The sequence below is a fragment of the Marmota flaviventris genome, chromosome 4, assembly GCF_047511675.1.
Source record: "Marmota flaviventris isolate mMarFla1 chromosome 4, mMarFla1.hap1, whole genome shotgun sequence".
Classification (NCBI taxonomy): Eukaryota; Metazoa; Chordata; class Mammalia; order Rodentia; family Sciuridae; genus Marmota; species Marmota flaviventris.
Genome location: NC_092501.1, coordinates 84824844 through 84849832, shown reverse-complemented (window position 1 = coordinate 84849832; position 24989 = coordinate 84824844). Strand labels below are relative to the sequence as shown.

At 35.9% G+C, this 24989-nt stretch overlaps 1 protein-coding gene across 2 annotated transcripts in view; it reads right to left on the bottom strand.

Moving 5' to 3' along the window:
- Window positions 1–23138, bottom strand: part of Mipep (mitochondrial intermediate peptidase) — a 159270-nt gene extending 136132 nt beyond the window's left edge. Inside the window, exons 1-7 of one of the 2 annotated variants that reach the window (XM_027941601.2) lie at window positions 22793–23138; window positions 19991–20164; window positions 17172–17260; window positions 15540–15626; window positions 10341–10404; window positions 3948–4130; window positions 3011–3167 (exon numbers count right to left, since the gene is read on the bottom strand). In XM_027941601.2, the coding sequence (XP_027797402.2) occupies window positions 3011–3167; window positions 3948–4130; window positions 10341–10404; window positions 15540–15626; window positions 17172–17260; window positions 19991–20164; window positions 22793–22981 (943 nt within the window). In that variant the 5' untranslated portion in view covers window positions 22982–23138. The remainder of the gene's footprint in view (window positions 1–3010; window positions 3168–3947; window positions 4131–10340; window positions 10405–15539; window positions 15627–17171; window positions 17261–19990; window positions 20165–22792) is intronic. The other variant, XM_071611325.1, reaches the window with a different exon arrangement.
- Between the last annotated feature and the right edge of the window lie 1851 nt (window positions 23139–24989).

The following is a 24989-nucleotide window of genomic DNA, read 5'->3' as shown; positions in this document are numbered from 1 at the left end:
GATCTTCCCACAGCATTACAGTCAACTCACTCCCTTCTTCTTAAGACTTTCTTTTTCATGGCCTCCAGGAGCACATGCTCTATTTGCTTTCCTTCCTTCTCACTAATATACTCCCTTGGCACAAAAATTCATATAAAGATTCAAATGTACATTTCTAGCTCAGAACACTCTCAACTCCATGTTTGAATATCTAACTTCCTACTCAGCTTTGCCACTTGAATGCCAACTTCCATCTCAAATTTAACTTAAACCAAAACAAGGTTTTGGCCTTCCTATCTCAATTAATAGTAACTCACTCTCTTTCCACTTGCTTAAGTCAAAACCTTTGGCTCTCATGTCAAAATACTCTATAGCCAGGAACTAGAATTATATTAAGTGAAATAAGCCAAACTCAGAAGGTCAGGTGTCCTTACATTTTCTCTTATATGTGGAAGCGAAAGAGGAAAAAGGAAAAGAAGTGAGGTGGGGGTAACTCATGAAGATCAAAGGGAGATCAGAAGAGGGAAAGGACCATGGGGTAGAAAGAGGGAAAGAGGGGTAAGTGCTAGGGAGTGATACTGGCCATATTATATTGTTATATTGTGTGCATGTATGAATATGTAACAATAAATTCCACAATTATATACAACCATAATGCACCAAAAAAAAATCGGAAAGAAGGAAAAAAATACTCTATATCTAACTCTGACCCCATCTTTACCAGCTGCACTGCTACCAATCTGATCAAGATGCATCATTTCTTATGATTATTGCAAAATCGTTTCCAAATGTCATTCCGTCACTCCCACCCCACTGTAGTCTTTCTTGACATCGGCAGCACATGACTTATCACTAGATATGTCAGATCATTTCACTTCTCACCCAATGCCTGCAATGTCTTTTCGTTTCACTTAAGTCAAGGCCCCACTTCATGCAGACCTCCCTGCCAAGACCTTTGTTTTCACCTCTTTCCATTCTCCCCTTCCTCCACTCCATTTTGCCCTTTGTACTTTTCCTCAAACATGTCAGTCATTTTGTCTCAAAAGTTTGGTACTTGCTCATGCTTCTGCTCAGAACCTTCTCTCTAGATGGCAACAGAATCTTTCTTGCACCCCTTTTGGGTCTACACTCACACATCATATTCTCAGCAAGCCCTTCCAGATAACAATTGTATGTGAAACTGTAATGCTGCCCCCCACACACACTCGACCCACTTACTGAGTTCTTAACTGTCTTCCCTTCTAAGAATGCCAATTTCCTATACTGTTTTCTACACTGACCCATTTCCAGTGCCTAGAATGATATCTGACATATAGTAGGCACTAAGTGAAAACTTCTTGAGTCAATGAATGAAAACAGAGCACTGGCTTTCAAAAAGCCTATGGAGGTAACTTTATAGAATATGTGTTTAGGTTCTAGCTCTGCCATGTTTTAGCAAAATATCCTAAACTTATATTTTTTATCTGTGGATAGGATGCCTACTTCACAAAACCTTAGAAAAATTAAATGTGATAATGTCAGAGTAAGCTCTGAATAATAGTCCAATAGTATATTTTATATTTATATAAAAATAAAAATTAGTATTATAATCAAAGTGATAATAACAGTGACTACAGGAATAACACAAAATTTAAAATATATACATATAATGCATGATGTACACATGAGCCTATTTAGGAGCTAAATTATATGAAACAAATTTTAACTGCTTGGCTGGTGGTATAACTCAATGGCAGATTAATTGCCTAGCATGGGCAAGGTCCTAAGCTCCATCCTCAGCCCTGAAAAAAAAAAAAAAAATTGTATGCACATAAAGGTTTCAAGGACAAAAGAGCTCAAGGAAAGTAAAAAAGTTTAACAGGCTTCATGAAAGAGGTGGATTGGATGCTGAGCACTGAAAAACAAAGTATGAGCAAAGGCACCCAGACCCAAATGAGTGTGACATGCCTATGGCCTCACAAAAAGCCTTAAACAGGTCAAGGGAAAATAGAAATAGATATGTATGAAAGAGTGGAAAACAAAATTGGATAGGTTTAAAAGAATTTAGGGAACACATGAACATGATTAAGAAAGAAGGGATAAACATGGAAGGAAGAAAAATAGCATAGAATTATGGATGCGATCTTCCCCCTAAAGAGTTTGCTTTTGGTGCCTCCACCCAGGAATGGCATATCCATCCAGATGCAATATCTCCTCCTCCCTTTCAACCTGCACCAAGTCTTATAACTTTGACCTCCAAAATTCATCTTGAATCTAAACAGCTGCACCATTTCACCCACCTAATCCTGATTCACTGCCTAAATCACAGCTGAGATTTAAAAAATGTCTTTGAAAAGACATTATATATATATTATGGTCACTGTATAACATTTTCTCTTAAACATGATGAATCATAAAGGATTCAACATAGCACGAGGCAAGTTTATTGTAAACTCAAGGATAGAGGCTATCCCTTAACCCCACCTAGCATAAACCTTCCCATGCAGTACTATTCTCTATGAAAGGTAGATTTGTGGGACTATGTGTTTTTATATTTATATTTAACTTCGACCTTAGTAAAAATATTAATCGTCCATCCTCTCCCCCTAATTCTAACTAATTTGATTATGTCAAATATAGAAATTAATTGAGTTAGAATGAAAAGAATGTAAACTATCATCAAATGAAACTTTGGATTTGATTTACTCCCATTTCATGCATGAAATAAATAACCTTAGCTGAAAAGAATATATACCAAATTATTAGCTCTATTTAAAGATCATTCTCATCAAAAGATGTCAAAAATCTCAATAAACGGTTCTCTGAGTGTATTCAAAACAAAACACTCATTTATAGCTGTTTAAAATCAGAAGTTTGGGACTGAGGAGATAGCTCAGTGGTAGGTACCTGCTTAGCATATGTGAGTACTGAGCTATATCATATATATATATATATATATATATATATATATATATATATATATATATATCTCAGAAGTTCATTTTCATTTAAAACCCCATTTTGTCCTTAAAAGGTGGATAAACAGGCTTACCTGGCTTTTGAGCTATTGTTCCTTGGAGAGCCCTGTGGGAAAATGTAGAATAGCCTACTAACTTTGCCAGGAGGTCTCTGTTGCTTAGCAATTCTTCTAAATATTTCAATTGACTGGCATTGGGATAAAGAAAAATCCTATAAGCAGCTTCTCGAACCTATATTTAAAAAGTGCAAGATATAAAAATCCACAACATAAAGTCCTATGCAACAATAACATAGTCCCAATCTCACCACTTTATCTATAATCATCACTTTCAAAATTAAATACTGATTTATACAAGGTGAATAAAGCTTTCGGAGCAATAAAATAGTATGGGTCACAACAGAATACTTGACTGGAGCTATAGCTAGGGTCTGGTGGGACAAACTTTGACTCAGTGCTATTTCTCTACATAAAGCATCTTTAATCAGGTAAAGACTTCATGTATTAAAAATCTCAGCAGTCTATAAAGTCAGTCATTGTTGTTTCTTATCATCTTCTAAAATAAAGGAATTTTTTAAACCAGGCATGGTGGTGCACACCTGTAACCCCAGCAGCTCAAAAGGCTGAGGCAGGAGGATCGTGAGTTCAAAGCCAGCCTCAGCAACTTACTAGGCCTTAAGCAATTCAGTGAGACCCTGTCTCTGAATAAAATTTAAAAAAGTGCTGGGGATGTGGCTCAGGTAGTTAAGTTCCCATGAATTCAATCTCTGGTACCACCCCCCCCCCCAAAAAAAAAAGAAGAAGGAAATTTTTTATGAGACATGAAAAATTAAATCATTTTCATTATTCAAAGCATTTACGGAATTAATGATCCCATTAGTTAAAAGTTTAAAACTTAGTAACATAAAGAATTTTAATTTATCACCAAATTTTTGGTTAAAACAGCAGCAACATACATTGTTTAGTATGTCTAGATGGGACCTAAACAATAAAGAGAATGAAAAATACATACCAAGTCATTTGGTGCTTCCGCATGCAGACCATCGACTACCACAAGATCCCCATCACGTACAAAGTTATGGCGAATGTGATCTGGTAAGAGATGCTTCTCAATCTTGTTGGGAAAGTTGGTTCCCATGAGAAATTTACTACTCAAATCCAAAATTTTAACATTAAGGTCCACTGCTCTTTTACGCTACATGTGGGAGGAATAAAAGTTATTTAAGGGTATTTTAAATTAATATTTCACAATTAATTTAATAGACAATATATAAAGGTAGGAAATTAACATATATCTAGCTGATAAAGAACATTTAATATCTTGATGTTGATTCAATGTTTATAGCAGCACAATTCACAATAACTAGAATGTGGAACCAACCTCGATGCTCTTCAATAGATGAATGGATTTTAAAAATGTGGTATTTATACACAATGGAATATTACTCAGCACTAAAAAATAACAAGATCATGGCATTTGCAGACAAATGGATGGCATTAGAGCAGATTATGCTAAGTGAAGTTAGCCAATCCCTAAAAAACAAATGCCGAATGTCTTCTCTGATATAAGGGGGGAGACTCAAAATGGGATAGGGAGGAAGAGCATGAGAAGAACACTACCACTAAATAGGGAAGAGAGGTGGGAGGGAAAAAGAGGGAAAAGGGGAGTTGCACGGAAGATGGAAGGAGAACCTCATTGTTATACAGAATACATATATGATATTGTGATGAGAAAAAGAAAAAAAAGTGTGTCACATTAGATTGGATAGAGAGAAAGGATGGGAGAGGAGGGGAGGAGTAGGGAGGATAGGAAGGGCAGCAGAATAGAATAGACAATATGATTGATGTATGTACATTCCATGTATGTATTATATGTCAAAATACATTCTGCTGTCATGTATGACTAAAAAAAAAATAAAAATAAATTGTATGGTTAAAAAAAATAGGATCAGTATAGTCAGAGTACTTCTACTTTCCTTGGCAACACTTTGACCTCATTAACACCAATGTATTACAACATGAAATAAAAATATCATGCAATTGATTTATGACAATGTTTCTGGACACCGAATATTTGAGTTGAGAGGCATAAGTAAGAAAACATTCTTGTTATGTCTGAATGCATTAAAATATGTCCTGCAGATGTTTTTGTACATACAAACAAATTTAAAGAATAAAATCATCAATTAAAAAAATATATCTTGATGTTGATTAATTATTTAAGATCTCAATAAAAAATTTTCTTTGATTTTATAATGTTTGTATATTTTAAGAGTTTTACAACTTCTAGAATTCTATTTTATGTCTAATGCAATTATGTTACCAATCCTTGAAATTAATAATGTGAAAAATACAGAATCCTCCTCTGTCCCCCCACCCCACCCAAAAAAAAGCCTTCCTTAAGTGAGCCAGAGAATAGAGTGCTGGTTAATATCTGTTCAACGGGGGCACTTACAAAGTATTTTTAGACTAAGAAAAACTAATATTTAAAGGGCAGAATTAGAAAATATATTTACTCTTAAAAGATTAGAATAAAGGGCAGAGGGAAAGGGAAGTAATAGAGTATTTCACAGAAGAGTAGAGAACACACACAAGAGGAAAGCCCACTTTAAAAGTTCTGATTTGGGGGTTGGGGCTGTAGCTCACTTGGCAGAGCACTTGCCTAGCACAAGTGAGGCACTGGTTTAGAATAAAATAAAATAAAATAAAACCATTCTGTCCATCTACAAAAAATAAAAGTTCTGATTTTGCATACTCTTGGGCTGCTGTAGAACAATAGAAATTAGACTGAGGCCTCACACAGCAGGGCAGCGTCCTCTACTCTGTGCAAATGCACCCAGCACATGGCACATGGTCCCTGTACCTGCCAGGCCCTCAGATTGTCAGTGGTGAGGATGTGGATGGTACCAACAGAACCATAGAAGTTTTATCTTGCAGCCACAGCTTTATGAAACACAATCTCCTGAGGAAATGTGCATTATTGAAGGAGTTGCCACAAATGTTTTCAGATGAAAGATAAACTACAGTTCACATAATTAGTCAGGTCCACTAGAGGACAAGGTATGGAGTTCCAGTTATTTGTAACTAGAGAACCAGATGGGCTTCTAAACTAGGCTCATGAGGGGGCTTCAGGTCCATTATCTGCAAATATTTCTAGGAAGGGGGCAATAGCTATTAATAGATTCTAAAATCTATTAATCTTCTAATAGCTATTAATAGATTCTAAGGTAAATATTTTATAACTTCAAAAGTGATTAAACAGTACTAATTGTTTAAAAAGTTAAATACTTAAGATGCAGATGTATGTTTGATAAAAAGCTGAAAAAATTAACTCTGTAATAATAACCCAAAGTTTTCAATATAGAAAATTCAAAACTTTGTGAGAAACATAAGTTTTCAGAGATCCAATGGCTTTTTGGCTCAGATTTCTTTGCCTGTTTTTGTTTCTGGTATGGCCATGTATCACCACCTAATGGTAACTAGTAGAATAACTAAAAAGACAAACGATGTCTAGAAACTACATTGTAGTTCAAAAATTTTCCCCAAAGCTTTCACTATAAAAATACTAAAATGTGATAAAATTAATAATTTCAAATATTTGTATCACCTAGTAAAAGGAAAAATAAACACTGAGTTCATGTTCTGATTTCAACAATCTGCTAGACATACCATTTCTTTGTTCTGTGGCAATTAAATACGCAATACTTTGAAATCTCTAAAAATTCTATGAACTTGTTATTAAATAACTGTAAAAAATACACTTACATTCTCTTTACTATATTCATGAGGTCTTAAAATAAAATTTAAACAAAATTGTCAGGTTCAGAGGTGAACATCTAAAGTCTTAGCTACTTGGGAGGCTAAAGCAGGAGGATCACTTAAGCCCAGGAGTGGGAGGGCAGCCTAGGTAACACAATGAGACCCCCATCTCAAAGAAAGAAAGAAAGAAAAAGTCTGTAAAGAATATAGGCCTTACACCCTACCTGTCTACATTTACCACCCAGTTAATCCCTATTAGGGGATTAATGCACTGATTAGGTTAAGACTCATAACCCAGTCATGTCATCTCTAAACTTTCTTGCATTGACTCAAATGTGAGCTTTTGGGGTACACCTCACATCTAAACCACAACACCTGACATACATAAGACCCCAGTTCAATCCTCAGATTACAAAACAAAACCTAAGAACCTAGAGTATGAATCTGCAGCTAAGGGGGTAGATCTTTCCCAATGTACATATTTTGAAATTAAAAACAACTGTCAAGAGGTTAGCCCAAGAATGTTAACAATAGCCCCAAACTTAAAATAATCCAAGTGTTCAGTAGGAGAATGAATAAACACATTATGGCACACTCCTACAATGACATACTACTCCAAGTAATAAATAATGAACTATTGAAACCCATCAGTACAAGAAGCCAGACACAAAACACCACATTATCCCATTTACATGAAGGTAAAGAACAGGTAAAATTAGTATATAGTATTAAAAATCAGAGTAGTTGTTGCCTGGATTTTCTGAATGTGGGGTACAGGGAGGTGAGGATAAGGGGTTTGGATAGAAGACACTGAAAGGGAACCAAGTCCTTTGAACCATGAACCAAAGGCAATGTCCTAGGTTTGTCTCGACTGGGGTATTCGTTACATGGGAGGGTGGATTTATCTTAATTTATCCAGTTATATATATTACATTTATGAATTTTACTGTATATAATTAAATAAATCATTCAGTGAAAAATAAATTTTGTAAAATTTTCATATAATCTTAGTAAAAATTTCAAAAATAAAGTTTCAGATTCAAAAAAAAAAAAAAAAGAATATAGGCCTTTATATTTGTAGATTATGTTGGTGGGTTTACTTCATGCTCTCTCTTCTAAAACATGTAACGTGTTCCTTATACCCTATCCTTGTGGGGCACCTTTAAAGAACAAACATGGAAGTTGTAACAAAATTTAGCAGATTTATTTTTCTTACATCTCTAATGCTGATGGGTTCCCCCAGGGAATTAGTTACTAGGAAAGAGTAATATACCGTAAGGACACATGTTAGATAAAGCAGCAATGTTTATATTGCTCAAACAGAACACATATGATTTGTCAACAAGTTACAGAAAGCATTTTTATAAAGATTATATAAAATATTATAATTATCCATAAAGATCTCTACTAGTGATATTCCTTTTGAAGATATCAAATTCAATTAATGTTAGCTAGCATTACAATGATTCATGACTCAGTGATTTGATATTTCACTAAGTCTAAAATTGTTACACATTAAAAATCATGATGTATGCTCTCAGTCTTTGATAAGCCTTAGAGATAAGTGATGCAATAGTTACAACTTCAATAAAAGGCAGATAAATGCCTATATGCAATAAGGATACATGCCATATGAGTGAAGCAAGTAAAATGAGTTAAGATGAATACAAAATTCCACCTGGGGAACTGATACACAGACCATATGTCCTGAAGATGAATGTCCAGGGGATTTTAGCCAGGCAAACCTGGCAAGGAGGAGGACATACCCCACACCACACAAACACACAGACGGAAGACAGGTGTGATGAGCTTCAATGGAGCACTAAACAAAGGAAAGCACTGAGAGGTTCTCAGTGGGAGAATCTAACAAATTGATGCTTTAAGAAAAAGATTCTTAATGTTCAGATGTAGATTAGACAGAGCAACAGCATGCCTACAGGAGTCTGTGGCTATTACATAATAGCCTCCCACAAACTCTAGGTTCACCAGTTTTTTATCAATAAAACGGAAATAATGGTACCATTCTCAAAGTTATCAGGAAGATATGATATGAAACATATGCTTTAATATAGCAAAGCTCAGGTGATATAAATTATAATGACAATTAGGAAGACAAAGCCTTTGTAGGCCAGTGCAATTATCTAGTCAAGGTAATTTGACTTGGTTACTAATTAAGATATGAGAGTACTAGAATGGGAAAAAATGCAAACTGCCTCTGAAACTTTCTTCCAAGTGAGTCAGAGAATATGGTATATATCACTAGTATAGAAAAGTACTAAAAAATAACTGGTCTGGAAAGGGGCAAAGGTGTTTACTTTATGAATTTATAGTAGAACCCATTGACCTTGTGACCTCATGGGAAAGCACATCCCAGCTCAGGGTCAGACCAAGAGTCAGGTGCAAAGTCCTTGAAGCTACATAAAAACGCCAGACATGTGTGTGGACCCACTAACATTCAAACCCAGTGCCTATCAAAATGACAGAATTTACTGTATATTATACAATAAATACAATCATCCCTCAGCATCCACAAGGGAAGGTTCCAAGATACTCCCCTTTCCTCCACCGATACCAAAGTCCACAGATGCTCAAGACCTTTATATAAAATGGTATTATTGTATTTGCATAGAACTTATGTATATTTTTCCATTTACTTTAAACCATCTCTGTCACCTAATACAATGTAAATGCCATGTTAAGTAGTTACACACTGAATTTTTTTTTGGGGGGGGGGGCTAGTGACAAAAAAAAGTCTATACATGTCAGTATAGATGAAATTATTTTTCTGAATATTTCCCATCTGTAGTTAGTTAAATCCAGATGTGGAACCCATGAATATGGAGGGCTAGTGGTATATCCTCAAGACTGCCATTTACTTTCAAAGACATCCTGATAAACTAATCTGTTCTTAAGTAAATGGTTTAATTATACTATATTTATTTGGAAAAACATTGTTACCTTTAAAGAAAAAAATGCAGCACTCAGTTTCTTAGGATGTCATGTTCTAGAAAGAGCAGTGGCCAGGAAGAGAAGTCCTGGGAACTAAGGATAAGAACTTGAACAAATCACTTTGTCCTGTTTCCACATCTGTAAAACAAGAGGTCTGGACAATGTATCAAGCCCTTCATCCCAGTGTAAACACTGTGACCTACACTTATTGCTGCCAGAACAAAAGTGTGTGGATCTGTCAAAAACATGGGCAATGTGAATAAAGGCACTTAAGGAAATCCCCTGTACTTTCGACTGTCAATGATTTAGCCTATTTGCTTGCTGATCTTTTCTGATACTGCGCATCTTACCCTAATTCCATGACATCTCAAGCATCCCAACTGTCTCAAGCCATTTTTAATTGTGATAGCCCAGCTTCCAGAGAGCACTACATTCAAACACAGCCTATGGGAGAATTCCATAACAATGACCTGAGCATTTTTAAAAATATTTATTTATTTATGTGGTGCTGAGGATTGAACCCAGAGCCTCACTCGTGCAAAGCAAGCACTCTACCATTGAGCCACAACCCCAGCCCCGCTGACCTGAGCGTTTCTGTAATATAAATATTCAAGCACTAAATAAGCACTCTGAAACAAAGATGTCAACTATAAATGCTAGTAAAACAAGAGGGATCAAATACAGAGGAAAGATTTACCTTTTCTTCATCTAGATGGATCCCGCTGATTTCAAAATCAAACATAAATAGTTCAGCCACTCGCCTAATATAAAAGAGTCCAGGTTATAATCATTAATAAAATTTATTAGCAAAAATCAGTGGGTTTTTTGTTGTTATTGTCATCGTTGAATCAACCCTTTTAAAACCTATTGCCAAAAGTTGTTTCAACACACATACAAGCACACACATAATTTATCTGTTTTAAACAAGGAGCTTAATATCTCAGAAGTCAGAAAAAACATCTAGCTGACTGATAAGTATCATTAGCTTGTCATGTAAGAGCTTATTCCCTTATTCAGTGCAAACCTGTTAAAGTCACCATCATAATTACTTATTTATTTCAACTTCATCCAAATCCCCAAAATTAAAAACATAAAACAGTTTATACTTGGATGATTTTTCAAAGGCCCTTCGCATGAGATTTTCGGTTTTTCTTCCAAATAGTAGCAGCTACTTCGAATGTTCAATTCTTTGATGCTATACCGGAAGCCAAGTTTCTTGGCTGAGGAAAACTGTTTTCTTTCTTTCTAATCCTGCTTTTTGTTTGGAACTGATTTCAATTGTAATGCCTTTTTCTGTCAACAATATATTTTTTAATGCTTTTTTTCTGGAGATAGGCCAGCTAAATATTTGATATACTCTTTTGGCTGCCTCAAAAGAGATATATTTATCTTCCTGATTAATGTGTCTGAGATATTTTAAATAATCAGAATTAAAGTTCCTCTGAAATTCTGAAAACTAATAATGTAGTCACTTATATTCTTTCTTAAATAATGTAAGAGTGCTTCACTCAAGCCCACCTTCCTCTCTCTTTCTAAACAGTCCACCTAAGAACCTAGCCCTCTCTAAGTAATTTTCTGTTGGTTTTTTCTAGGACAATATAACCTGAATTTATTAACTTTAAGCAACAATAATTTAAGATACAAGAGTCCCATATTATAGAAATTCAAGACTATCTGTTTTAATAAGAGAGAAGAAAGATAGCAGGGCTGATAAACTGGTAATGGGAATTGATCAGATAAATTTACTCTATTATACATTACTTTATTATAGAAATGTATGAGAAATTATGTACTAAAAGCATTAATCCCGCCAATGATAACCACTATTAAAACTCTTGTACTTCCATCCAATCTGCTTTCTTTTGGAACTGGGGATCAAACCCAAGGCTTTGCAAATAAAAGGCAAGCACTTTGCTGCTAAGCCATATCCTAGCCTCAATCTACTTTCAATATGCTATATTATTTATTTAGAATAATTGAGACCCATACACACACACACACACACACACACACACATGCGCGCGCGCGCGTTTGTATTTGTCTTTTTCTTGTAAAATTATATCAAAAAGAATGAAATTATGTCATTTGCAGGAAAATGAACAGAACTTGAGAGGGTCAAGCAAAATAAGCCAGACTTAGAGAGTCAAGGGTCATATGTTTTCTCTCATATGTGGAAGCTAAAGGAGAAAATAAAGAAAAAAGGGGGTGGGATCTCATGAAAATATAAAGAATGTCAGGAGACTAGAGGAAGGAGATAAGGGGGAGGTAGCAGGTTAGGGAAACAGGAGATCCTGGGGAATTAAAATTAACAAAATTATGTTATGTGCATGAATGGACATGTCACAGTGAATCCCACTATTATGTATAATTTTAATGTATTAATAAAAAACTTTAAAAACACATCACAAACATGAATAGATCTCCCTATATTAAACATTCTTCAAAAAGATGACTTTAAAAATTTGTGTTTTGTTCTATGGACTAAAAATAGTTCCCATTTTTCCCACTCCTGCTAAGTACGTGTCTTTAGCCTTGTTTGTTTCCTTAGGATAAATTCCAAGAAATTAAACTGATCAAAAAATACACACATTGACATATATTACCATATTGTCCTTCCTAAAGACTTATCAGTTTACATTTAACTAGAGAGGGAACCCTTGTACCTCAACCCATTAACATCACTATTCTTATTCTGTTTCAACTTTGTTGACTGATGGGCTTTTTGCTTTATTCTGCCTTTCTTCAATGATGGCAGATCCCATTTTTTGGATGCCATGTACTGAACACAACACTTACGTGAATTATTTCGTTTAAACTTCATTGTAATCTTATGACATGCTTTTTTATTCCTGTCCAAGGAAGGATAAAACTAAGGCTTAGAGAACTACTGAATCAATACCCGACTCTGACAGTCTAATCCCACAGCTACATTTCCATGCTCTAGACATTTTTTACCATGTGTTGCTATCCCTTATTTTGTGAAATGAAAGTCTCAAAAGAATTTTTTGCTCATTTTTCTATAAGACGGCTGGCTTTCTTGCTTTTTATCACCAAGTAATTTGTAAGGTCTCAACATAATTAAATGCAATTAACCCTTTGTCATGTAAGTAACATTTGTCTCATTGTGTATTTTAACTTTAAATGCAGTTCTGCCACACCAAATCTGCAATTTTTATGTAATTAAATCCATCAGTCTTCTCTCTTCCGTATCATACCAAGAAAGATCTTCCACATCCCAGGATTAACATTGCTTTTGTGATTTCTTCTAAAAATATTTAATCTTTAATCAATCTACTGTTCCTCCCCAAAATGCTTATTCATTTACTGAAAACCAAGTTTTTCACACTAATATGCAATGGCACCTCTATCATATACCAAATATAGTCTTACACGTGTCTGAAATTTTGCTTTTCATTGATCTAATAGACTATTGACTTGCTTATGTATAATGCTCTTCTAAGTAATTTTTTTTACCTATGCTTTCATATTTATTCTCTAAGACTTCAAAATAATTTAAGCAACAAAAACAATGAAGTCTCTTTTAGATATAGAAACAAGAGCACTAAACTTACAGGTCAGTAGAGAACAATATTAAACTTTCTTCCTTCTTATCTAAGAACATTTCTCCCAGTTGTTTCTCATACTGGGGAACAAGGAGGGGTCCATGCACAAGCACCCATGCCAGGTTCAGGTTCTGCACAGACCTTGGGAGTTAATTCCAAAGTAAATTATAGCTTTTGTTGCTATTGTGGCTGGGGTTTTCCCTCCATTATATTGTCTGGAAAGTGAGTTTTCTATGTTTTTTGCATACAGACTATATGGTTTTGGAAAGTCCCAAGTTAAACAGGTTTCTTTGTGGTTGGGTTCTCAGAGACTCTAAAGTATTAAAATTCTCCAATGGGGAAACAAATGTCAGATTCTCAAACTTATGGACCAAGAAAACCCTTCTAAGAAAAGTTCTGAATATCTGATAGAATTAATATTTCATGGAATGGATCTAGTAAGATAATGAACTACTCAATTCGAATAATTTTTTCTATACATTAACTTATCATAACAAGATACTTTATTAAATCAATAAATCTCTGTTTTAGCCATTATACTTATACTTTACAATACATAAAAACTAGGATGTAGTTCTTTCTGGTTGCCAGCTAACACATCTGATTGATGTGCAAGTGTCATGATATTTCATTAATTATTACTTCAAATTCTAGCCTTCTCCCACTTTCAAAGCTTTTCCTTTTTATACTGATATTCCGTGTAGCTTATTCTTCCCAATGTATTTGTCATTTTGTTATTTGAAAGTTCCTATCAGCATTTTTTAGTAACATCTAGAAATATAGAATATATCCTATAAGTAAAAGTCCTTTGCATGTAAGACGGTCTGATAGTCTGCAATTAAACTGATTGACACCTCAGTAAAAATCAGATTGAAGGGGCTGGGGCTGGGGCTCAGTGGTAGAATGCCTGCCTAGCATGTGTGAGGCACTGGGTTCAATTCTCAGCACTACATATAAATAAATGAATAAAATAAAGGTCCATCAACATCTAAAAAATATTTTTTTAAAAAAATCAGATTGAATAATCTTATTTTTAATATTCTTCATTGTTACTTTATAAAGTATAAATCTGGCACCATTAATAGGTATTCAACTTTTACTTGTTTTACTAATGAAGGCAAATATAATGCTGAAGCCTAAAATTATAATGAAACCAAATATTCTGACAACACAGCTAACTTTACTAGTATATGGAGCTACCAGGATCAATGAAGTAAAACAAGGTCAGGTACCGGCATACCTGCCAGTCAGATGAAAATAAGCCACCAAACGCTGAGCTCATTTTGCTACTCATACTGCATAGTACTCACACTCTGCACGGAGTAGCAAGATTCTATTACCAACTGGTCCCTGTGGAATAGGGCTTCAGTTGGGAATCATAGCCACATATAGAGAGACAAGAAGAAAGAAGCAGGAGAAAGAAAAATTTGGAGCCAAAGGAAATAAGTGTCCCATTTAAAAAAAAAAAAAAAAGATAACCAGATCCAAATAAGGTGAAAAACAAAAATCTGTACATTATGATCCAAATATGAGCAAATAAATGACAAACCATATTATACTTATTTTATAAACAAATGTGACCAAAAAACTGAGATATCCAAGGTCATATATCAAATATTCTTATTTATTGACTTAGAAATTTGACTTTTTGATTCATATTTATTAATCTGTATTCTTTTTTTTTTTTTTTTTTTTTGATGATTGAACCCAGTGGCACACTACCACTGAGCTATATCCTCTTTTTTCTATTGAGACAGGATCTCACTAAGCTGCCCACAGTGGCTTCAAACTTGTGATCCTCCTGCCTCAGCCTCCCTAGTAGCTGAGATTACAGGCAGATGCCATGCATCTAGCTAATAAAGTAATTTAATGAACCAAAAAGCAAATCATTTCAAAGATATTGATATCCACAGTAAATAAATCAATTTGCTAATATCTTCCAATGGTATCAATTATGGAACTTTAAGCATAAAGGTAAGCGTAATTATCAAATGTTTATAGTTCATTCATTCATTGGTGAAATACCTACTACATGTTGCCTCAGTGAACCAAATTTAGTGAGGTAAAATGATGATAAATAAACAAATGGATAAGATGCTGATGGAAATTACTAGGGCATTGAAGAAAAATAAAGCAAGATAAGAGAATGGGGCCTGACCTGGTGGGAAGAGGATCTATCATTTGAGTAGAGTCTTACAAAAACTGCAGGAGTCATGGAGATATATGGGGAGGAACATTGCAGGGAGCTATGTGTGCAGAGGATACTCCAAAGGGGAAAACTCTCAGCTTTACCACTAGAGTCACAGTCATAACAAATGCAAAGGAATGAGTACCTGGTTTCTACATCAAGGGAATCCACAAGCTTTTTATCAGATAGTAATTTCTGCAAACTCTGATATAATTCCACATTTGTGTTCAACCTAGAAAAAATTAAAAATGAAAAAAAAATCACTGATTTTCTTAAATCTTATTTTTTACTCTCTATATAAAAAAAGAAACCATATAAGATTGTAACATATCCATTCCCAGAGGTTAAAAGTTGGGGGTAGATTTAGTCCCCCCCCCCTTTCCTTTATTTGGACCAGGAATAGCCTTATTAGTAACAGAACTATATAGTATAGAAGCAGGCAGTCTGTTAGGTAAAATGTCAAAGGTATTCACTGTCCTACAGTAAGTTCAAATCCATAGTCAGTAGTTAGGCCCAAAAAGCATAGAAAAGAAGCAAGGAGAGAAATACCCATGCCTATCTCTTTTTTAATAAGAGGAAAGGAGTAAGGATTGGCAGGAGGCTTAATGGACAGGTTTTCCAGTCCTGAACTCAGCACTCTGAACCTAAACTTCCTGTATTCACCTGGGTGGGAGTGGCAGACCTATACTGGAAAGGAAAGCATAGGACCTAAGCTTTACTGCCACATCCAGATGCAGATCAGTCCCTACTACTGGTCTGTGACCTTGGGCAAATTATTTAGATCTTAGGTTATTGTAAGGATTAAGTGAGATCATGTGTGTACCTGAGTACACTACTCATACTAATAAACCACTGCCCATGTAGCCAGCCTGCTCTTAGCCAAAGCTCAGGAGGAAAGAGTCTACCATCCAACTTTCATCTCAATGGAGAAAGTACCCCAACCCCCAATTTTTGCTTTATGAAACAGTCTTAACAATGTTGCCTGGGCCCTGTTTTCCTGTCCTAAGTAAATTCATGTCAGGCAAGCTTAGCTTTATACACATCTGACATGGTATCTTGCACCTAAGTGCTTTGGAATATAGCACTGTCCACATTTAAGTTATTTTAACAAGCACTTTAGAGTGCTCATAAATGGCTTAAAAACATTTCAATTTACCTCAAAATCACTTTTTAAAAACTCACTTCATCATAGCCTCAGCTTTCAGCCTGCCTCAGCCCTCCCACAAAGTTTTATAGTCCCCTTAAGGCCCTCCTAATCCCAATTCAACAGGACTGCAAGGACACTGTGTATATGTAATTTTGGCTTCTCACCCTATGGCCCCTAGCCATTTATGCAACAGCAATTTAATCATGTGATAATCTAGGAACTCCAATTTGCCACTAAGATACTAAAATGCCCTTATTTAACATAAACAATAATGATGATGAAAGTTAATGGGTGTTTGCTATGTACCTGACACCTTATAAGCACTTACATTTATCTTATCCAATCCTCACAGCAAGCCTAAAAGGAAGGATTGACTTCATTATCCCATTTACAGAAAAGGAAAGGAACTGAGGGGAGATAAGTAACTAGCCAAAGTCACTGGCTGGGAGGTGAACCTGCTCCCAGAGCCCTCCCTTTCTCCAACCTTCTGGACAGTTGCCCAGTGGTCACACACTCACACATCACTTCCCACCCCGTAGAACCCAGACAAGCACTATGCACAAAATTGCCTGAAGCGCAAATCCATGAAACCCTATCTCCCAGCACTGGAGTGGAGAAGACAGCACATACTTTTCTACCATGGTGCCAATACTTCTACAGGTTTCTTCCGCAGCCTCTCTGAATGCTGGCTCAGGGTGTGCAATTTTCACAAAATCAGCCTAATAAAGGAAAAAAGACAAAACCAAAAGCGAATGTGACAGATCCCTGGCTTCCAAGATCTGAGAGTGAAAATGAAAACCTGTTTCAAAACGTGCCATTTGGCTCAACCTGTGCATTTCCATTACTGAATTTTCCCTCAACTAGAATGGCAAAGCAGCTTCTTTCTAGACATTTATTAATTCTGTTATTCCTTGGAACCAAGTTTGTTTCATTCCAAAGAAAATATTTCCATGAACTTGATTTTAGTGAAGTTTTTCTCTCAAATGAACACCAAACAAATTCTTCCTAATCCTATAGTTCAAAAGAACAGACCCTGGTTTCAAATATGCTAAAACTTTGTAACTAAAACTGTTTGCAATATGGTTCTCATGTGTTAACCTGGCCCCAGAGAATAACTGAGAGGTGCTTTTTAAAATATTCAACACATAGTATAATCTTAAAACCAACAACCACATTCTAGTCTTTGTGCAGAAAACAAAGACACATTCTCTTTATAGCTCTTTTAGTAAAATATGAATTCCTGACCCCATTTAATATGGCATGCAATGACAACTGCTGCTGCTATGTTAATCACTAGAGTTAAAATGAGCACAAATTTTTTTTAAAAAATGAAATCATGTAAAACTAGATTTGAGTTTTCATGATAACTACAGTCATTGCAATAGAAAATGAAATGCAGGGAAACTACAAAATATTATATACTTTCTTTATTCTCCAAAATGACGTGCATGGTTCTAACATGAAATAAAATCACCACAAAGTAAAATTTCCTAATTTTATTATCAAATAACTTTTAATGCAGAAACATTTAAATCCATAGTTTGATACATCTTTTGTAACAACAGGGAACAATAAAATAATATTTTATACTAAAGCACTTGAAAAATAAGCTATGTAAAATTTACAACATATTTTATAAATTAAAAATCTACATGTTGCAGAAGTTACAATATTAAAAATCAAAACTCTAGCACATATTTTAAAAGTCTATTTATAACGGTGTTGAGGAAAAGAATTCTATTACATAAAAACTGTTTTAAAAAAAGAATAACAAAATGACCATTTGCTGAGAATTTATAAAACTATTGCCTTACTACAATGATATTGATCATATAAGTAGTAACATCTTAAAAATTTAAAAAGGAAAAACAGTCTTTGAATTATTTGACTAAGATTTATGCATATAAATCATGTTCTAGATTTTAAAAGTTTTTAAAATGAGGCACTATTATACATTACAAATATTTTTTTTAAAATTCAAGACAGGACAAGATATAGGGCAGAAATTTCAAAATCTTTTAGTAAAAAGCAAAAACAAAAATGTAGAGTAAAATTCTAGAACACGGCTTAATTAAGATGGAGACTATGACAAAAAATAAACAGTGAATTCCAGGATTCTGACTACCAAAGCCAACCTTTGACGATATATATATAAGTAAAATCTATAACATACATTTTCCTTTTCAGATTTCAATGAAACAATTAGATGGATAAGGCTCCTCTGGCAGTGCATCTCCACAGCTTATCCAGCATCAAAGAAACATGTCCTATGCATGTACCAGAGGGAGATGAAGAAAACCCAGTATAACTGAACTGAGAACTGACTACTCAGAGCCCCAAATTTCATTCCTGAGGAAGATCCTTTAAAATATGATAATTTATCAATTTTCTTAAAACTATGACTATTATAGTGGTGTATAATCATCTGAAATGTGTTACTGCTCAATTCAAATGTAGAGGAGGAAAGAAATTTTCTAAAAAAGAAAAATAACCAAAAAATGAGGAAGTATGCTGAGTGAAAGAAGATAGTCTCAAAAGGTATACTGGGTTCCATTTACATGCCATTCTAGAAATGGGATGGAGAACAGATTAGGGGTTGCCATCGGTAAGGATGAGGGGTGGGTGGAGATATGCTGAGAGGTAAAGCTATCCAGGTAAAGCTATCACCTGGGCCTACTGTCTACCTAGTAAGATCTAAAAACAAGGAAACACCAGAATATAAGCTCCATTTAGCCAGAGATTGTGTCTGTTGTGTTCATAACTGTATTCATAGTATAGTATTCAGCTCAGCATTGAGTGAATGTGAGGAAAGAGGTATATAGTTAAATATCACATAGACTGAATCATGAATGATCATAAATTTAGATTATGTGTACCACTAATCACCTTCACTAAGCAAGATCTGACGTTTTGGGGCTGAGAGAAAATCACACTTTTCTCAGCACTGGGTTTCTCAGTTGATGAAAAGATCTAGTTGTAATTCTATTTCAATTTTAAAATGTAATTAAAAATAATTGGTTTGACATCAGAAAAGGCAATACTGAAAGGTTTATAAAAAATTTTTATTCCTCTTATGAAAAAGGGGACTTATGTTATAAATGTACAAAAAAAGATTCCATTAGAATTTTGATACAAGCTTTCATGAATAAGGGACCTTTGTTAAAAAGAAAATCTTTGCTGTATTAGTAATCATTCTTTTATTACATATTACATGAATATTTTATTACATATATACATGGTAGATTAGTTATAAATATCACCTTTCCTATATATTTTCCCCATTCCCATTGTCATACTCCAACATAACTTATACCCAACAGAGGTCAAATAATTTCAGGCATTTTTAAGCTCAGTCTAATATTAATCTTAAAAAAACAAAGGACAAACTTTATTTAAATGTTAATCATTTGAAAAAGAGATAGTCTCAAGTCTTAGACAAAGTGTCTTACCAAGTCAGCCACTCTACACAATGCATCAGAGAGCTCGTCAAAGATGAGCACGGTCTGGGGCCCAGGAGGGGTAGAACATGCGCGCTCCACCAGCAACTCTGTCTTTCTCAAGGCTTCTTCTTGTGCAATATAAAACCCCTCTGGTGCACTGAGCTCAGGAACTCCAAAAAGACCCTTAAATCCAAACAATAAGTATAGTTTAAACCAAAGTTATGATTGGTTTTTATTAACTAAAAATACATTTTTCATGAAGGGAATCCTGGTTTTCATTGGTATATCATGATACCTGTCACTGTGGCTATCACATCACATTACCTGTGTCACTCCACAAAGATTAGACTGAAGATGTTAAGTATTTAACTTTTCTTCAATTTTCATAAAAAACAAAAATAGAATGATATGGGTTCAATTCAGTTCTGTCACCACTGTAGCTTCAAATCAGGACAATTAAACAAAATAATACTTGTAAACAATACTATAACAGTGCCTGGCACACTGAAAGCACTTACCTGATGTTAGTGATAATCATTATTAGCTTGTAACTTTGACCAAGTTATTTCTTATCCTAGACTTCAATGTCTTCATCAGGTACAATGAGGATGACAGTACCTATTCTCACAATAGGCATATGGATGCTGAATTACAAAGTATATGTAAAGTATTTATGATCATGCCTAGCATAGAGTAAGGTCTCAGTACAGAATATCAATTATTCTACAATTATAAAATAGGGAGGATGAATTAATTATAAAGCACGTAAATATTCAGAAAAACTTAATGAACACATTAAACTAAATCACAAACTAAAACTGGCAGCAAAATTTATACTTTCCAAAGACATTTCAGTATTTTAAAAAGACAAAAATCACTAATCTATTGGGAATGACCACTCTCTTATACCAGTTCAAACATTCTAGTTAACACCCTCAGGAAGGGAGGGGAAAAAAACAAACAGTTAGTATGCATCAATTACATGTCATGAAGTGTGCCATGTACTTTATGTAGGGTCTCTCATCTAAATCACATAATCCTAGAGCAGGAAGTATGACTATCCTTTTAGATACCCAAATATGTTTTAGGTTAGCAAAAACATGCTGAGACCACTCATTGATGGTGGGAAAGCCAGAACTTGTACCTGTTCTTTACATCTGCAAAGTCCACATTTTTTCCAATTTACTGCAATTTATATATCTGAAAGTCTTCTCTTCTGAGAAGATGAGCTCCTAGAGACAGGAACTCTGACCTTCATTTTTTTAATGAGATGCCCAATAGCATGTCTAACACATAGGGGAACTCAGTGAAGGAAACAAGCAAATGGGGCAGATGCTTAACTTTATAGATTAATATCATGGAGATTTTTTGGAAACACCAACTGTAAAACTTACAAGTCTGATAAAGCCCACTGTTTGCACAAAAAGAGATGAATGAAGTTGTTAAACTCTCTTCAAGAATATGAAAAAAATTGAAGAAAACGAATAAAATACATTTGGAGGCAGAGTAGAATGGGAACAAAAAAAATTTAATTATTTACAGTGATTTAATTTGATTAAAGAATAAGCTTTCCTGTACAATCTTCCAGATTGCTCTCAAGAATTCTAAATCTTAGAATACCTGACAAGGTAATCATAAAAACTACACAAACTTTTTTTTGAGGCAAAAGAAAATATGCTATCAGTACATAATGCACAAAAGAAAAAAAGCTAAAACTAGCTATATATATTATCCATTCAAAACGAAGCTTATCATTCCATCTTTCTATTCAGTAATTATAGGTAGTTCTCCTCAAACCAACTAATACCAACATTATGTACCCATATGAAATATCATGCAAAAAGAATTTTAAAGTTAATGAAGGGGACAAGATAGAAACAAACATACAAGTAAGTTCACTGCAAACATATCCTAGATTCCTATTTATAAGGAAGGCAATAGTACAACGAAGAAATTTTGAAAGGCAAAAACAAAACTGATCCTTAATCTAAATGAACAAAATCTATACATGCAAAGTAAAACAGGAATCAAACAAGTCCTTTTCAAGCTTGACTTTCTTTGACTTTTCATTCGTTTATTGGTTTGTTCGTTCATTCATTTATTCATTCATTCAGGAGTACCTGCTGAATGTCAGACACCATGATAGGCAGAATGGAGACAGAAATAAGAACCAAAACCACCCAGTTTAATGACTTCCTAGGGTAAATCAATGTGATCAACTCTAACCACAGAACTCTAGAAATCAGGCTCGTCTCAAAGGAGTTCTGTGTTTTAAAAGAATATATATATATATATATGAACACAGCTTTGAAATGATAAATGAATGGGTAATGGAAGTTAGGGGTCAATGGGATTACAATTTACGCGGCCGAAAACAAGTGTGACCCTGCAAAAAACGGCAACCTGATATCACCTGTGAACTTACAGGGCAAGGCCTCATAAGGCACTACTGTAGGTTAGAAGCAAAAACAAACTTTAGCAGGGGTGGGGCTGAGTATGGGGAGAGGGCGGGACCAGCAGACCAAATTCACTGCTACCGCCAGAACCAACTATTTTAAATTCAGTGGTAACAGGCTGCTCACGCAGACGCAGCTCCAGGACCCCACAACTTAGGGAGGGGCCACTAAAGACTGCCCCGCCAATCCTCCTTTAAATAGGACCCTCAAAGAGGTAGCAAGCAAGGTTACCAAGAGGGCAAAAGACACCCCACAGTGCAACGTTTTGCTATCCAGTTCCTCCAAGACCCGAATGACCTAGTCCGGAACGCTGCTGGTCGTGCGGACTTGGGGAGCCCCCTCCCACGCCGCTCACCCGGCGCTCGCTGAACAAGTCCAGGCGGCGGCCCTGCGGTTTGACATTGAATGCGGCGCCCACCGGGGACCAGCTGGTGCTGACCCTTCGAGCCTGAATCCCGGCTCCGAGACTGCCCGGAGCGGCTCGCCCCGGCCGCAGAGCCGCTAGTCCGGCTGCTAGGCTGCCCAATCTTCGGGCACACAGCATCTTGCACTCTTAGTAACCTCTTCCCCCAGACCAGGGCCGTAGCTAGGGCGCCGCAGCTCCAGTGGAGAGCGCACTACTCCTCGTTTCCAAGGCAGCGGCCCACGCCGCACCATGCGACGCCCTAGCTTCCGGATCAGGGCGAAAGGCCTTCAGGACGTGAGTACGTCCTCGCAAGAGCGTCGCCCCGCTACCTTCTCCGCAGCCGCTGCGGTCGTGCGCCCCCGTGTGTCTGAAGTAAGGAACAGATAGGACTTATCCCGCCTTAGGTGACTTGAACCAGGCAGGAAGAATCTTTACAAATTTGAATTTTTCCAGGAGCAAGAAGGGAATACACAGGTCGCAGCAAGGTGAGTTCTTGATTACTTCTCCAGGATGACTCACTGCCAAAACCTGTGGAAGAATCCACAAGAGATAGCACGCAGTCGAATCAGTCTGGCCAATCTTGAATCCATTCTCACAGATGGTTTAAGACTACACGTGTTATTGTGTGCAATTGAGTGAATTAACTATTCGTGACTAATCTATTTTGACTGGTAAAATTATAATGAATTACAATATCAATTAGAATCTCCCAAAATTTCAAGCAACTATACAGAAAGGAAAAGAGGTGGGGCTGTGGGATGGAAGGCTATAGGAAATTCTGATCTTAGGAATTGAAATGGAAGAATGATGGTGCTAGTTTGGGAAAACATGAGAAACTCTTCGGACAGCCCTAGCCCCCTCTAAACGAATGGCAGTCACACTAGATTTGGATTCAGGGTCCAAGTTCTTGTCCAGGACCAAAGCTTAACCTTATTAAGCTTCTGTGTTCCCATCTGCAGAAAAGAACGTGTATTAGGTTCATTGTCTACTTTACAGGGGTAGGTAGGGAGGAAACGAAGGGGGTTTAACAGGGAAGTGTTTTTAACCTTGAGAAACTAATATGGATAGTGGTGGGGAATCAGTGGTTAGAAAGGGGGCTGTGAAAAGGAGGCCTGGCCTACCAAAAGGAGGTCTCAGATGTGCCTAGACAAGCCCTGAATCATAGTGCCCAGAGACAGACCTGCCTCTCTGGTCTCAGTGGAATAGGGTGCAGAATGAGGAATCAACCCAAGACCAGCCCTTTGAGAATTGACCCTTCTACAGAAGTAAAGCTTGGTGGATTTGGGAGTGGGATGAGAAGATTACCCAGGAAAGTAGACTGCAGGGAGAGCCTGCTAAGACAAGCTTGTCTGCGCCTCATCTGAATGAGTCGGCAGCTTTATGCAGGAGCCAGATACTGCCTGATTCCTATAAATCAGTGTCTAAATGGGGAGGGCATTGAGTCTTCTGTGAACTAATGAAAGAATCAAACTTTCCATCCTCTGGGTCAGCATCCATAATCTCTGGGATTACAGTGTGCACCACAATACCTGGCTTACTGTCACATTTTTTTAAAAAAAGTTCTTCACTGAAGTACCTTCAGAGCTTTATCTCATCCTGAATATTTTGTCCTAGGGTAAAGCTCTGCTCATTTTCACATTATCTGTTGGCTTTGAGCAGTCCAGAAAACTTCTCCAAAGTTCCAGAAAGCCAGAGTGAAAGCCAAGTGCATACAATCTGTAGACAACTTCTCACCCTTCCCCCCTCAAAATTTTGGTTCAAAATCAATTTTCTTTTTTTTAATATTTATTTATTTTTTTTTAGTTTTAGGTGGACACAATATCTTTAATTTATTTTATTTTTTATGTGGTGTTGAGGATAGAACCCAGTGCCTTGCGCATACCTGGTGAGCGCGCTACTACTTGAGCTACATCCCCAGCCCCTCAAAATGGAATTTTCACTTTATCCTGGTAGGAAGAAAAATCCCAATTGATAATGATGGGGATGATAAATAACAACTGAAATTGGGTTTAAAAGACCATCCCTATAGAATTCCTAAAAAATTATAAATTCTTTATTTCATTGTTTATATATGCTCAGTTGTGATTTCATTTTCTACTTTTTTAAATCAAAGATTTAAAGTTATTTAAAAATCCCCAAATTTCTA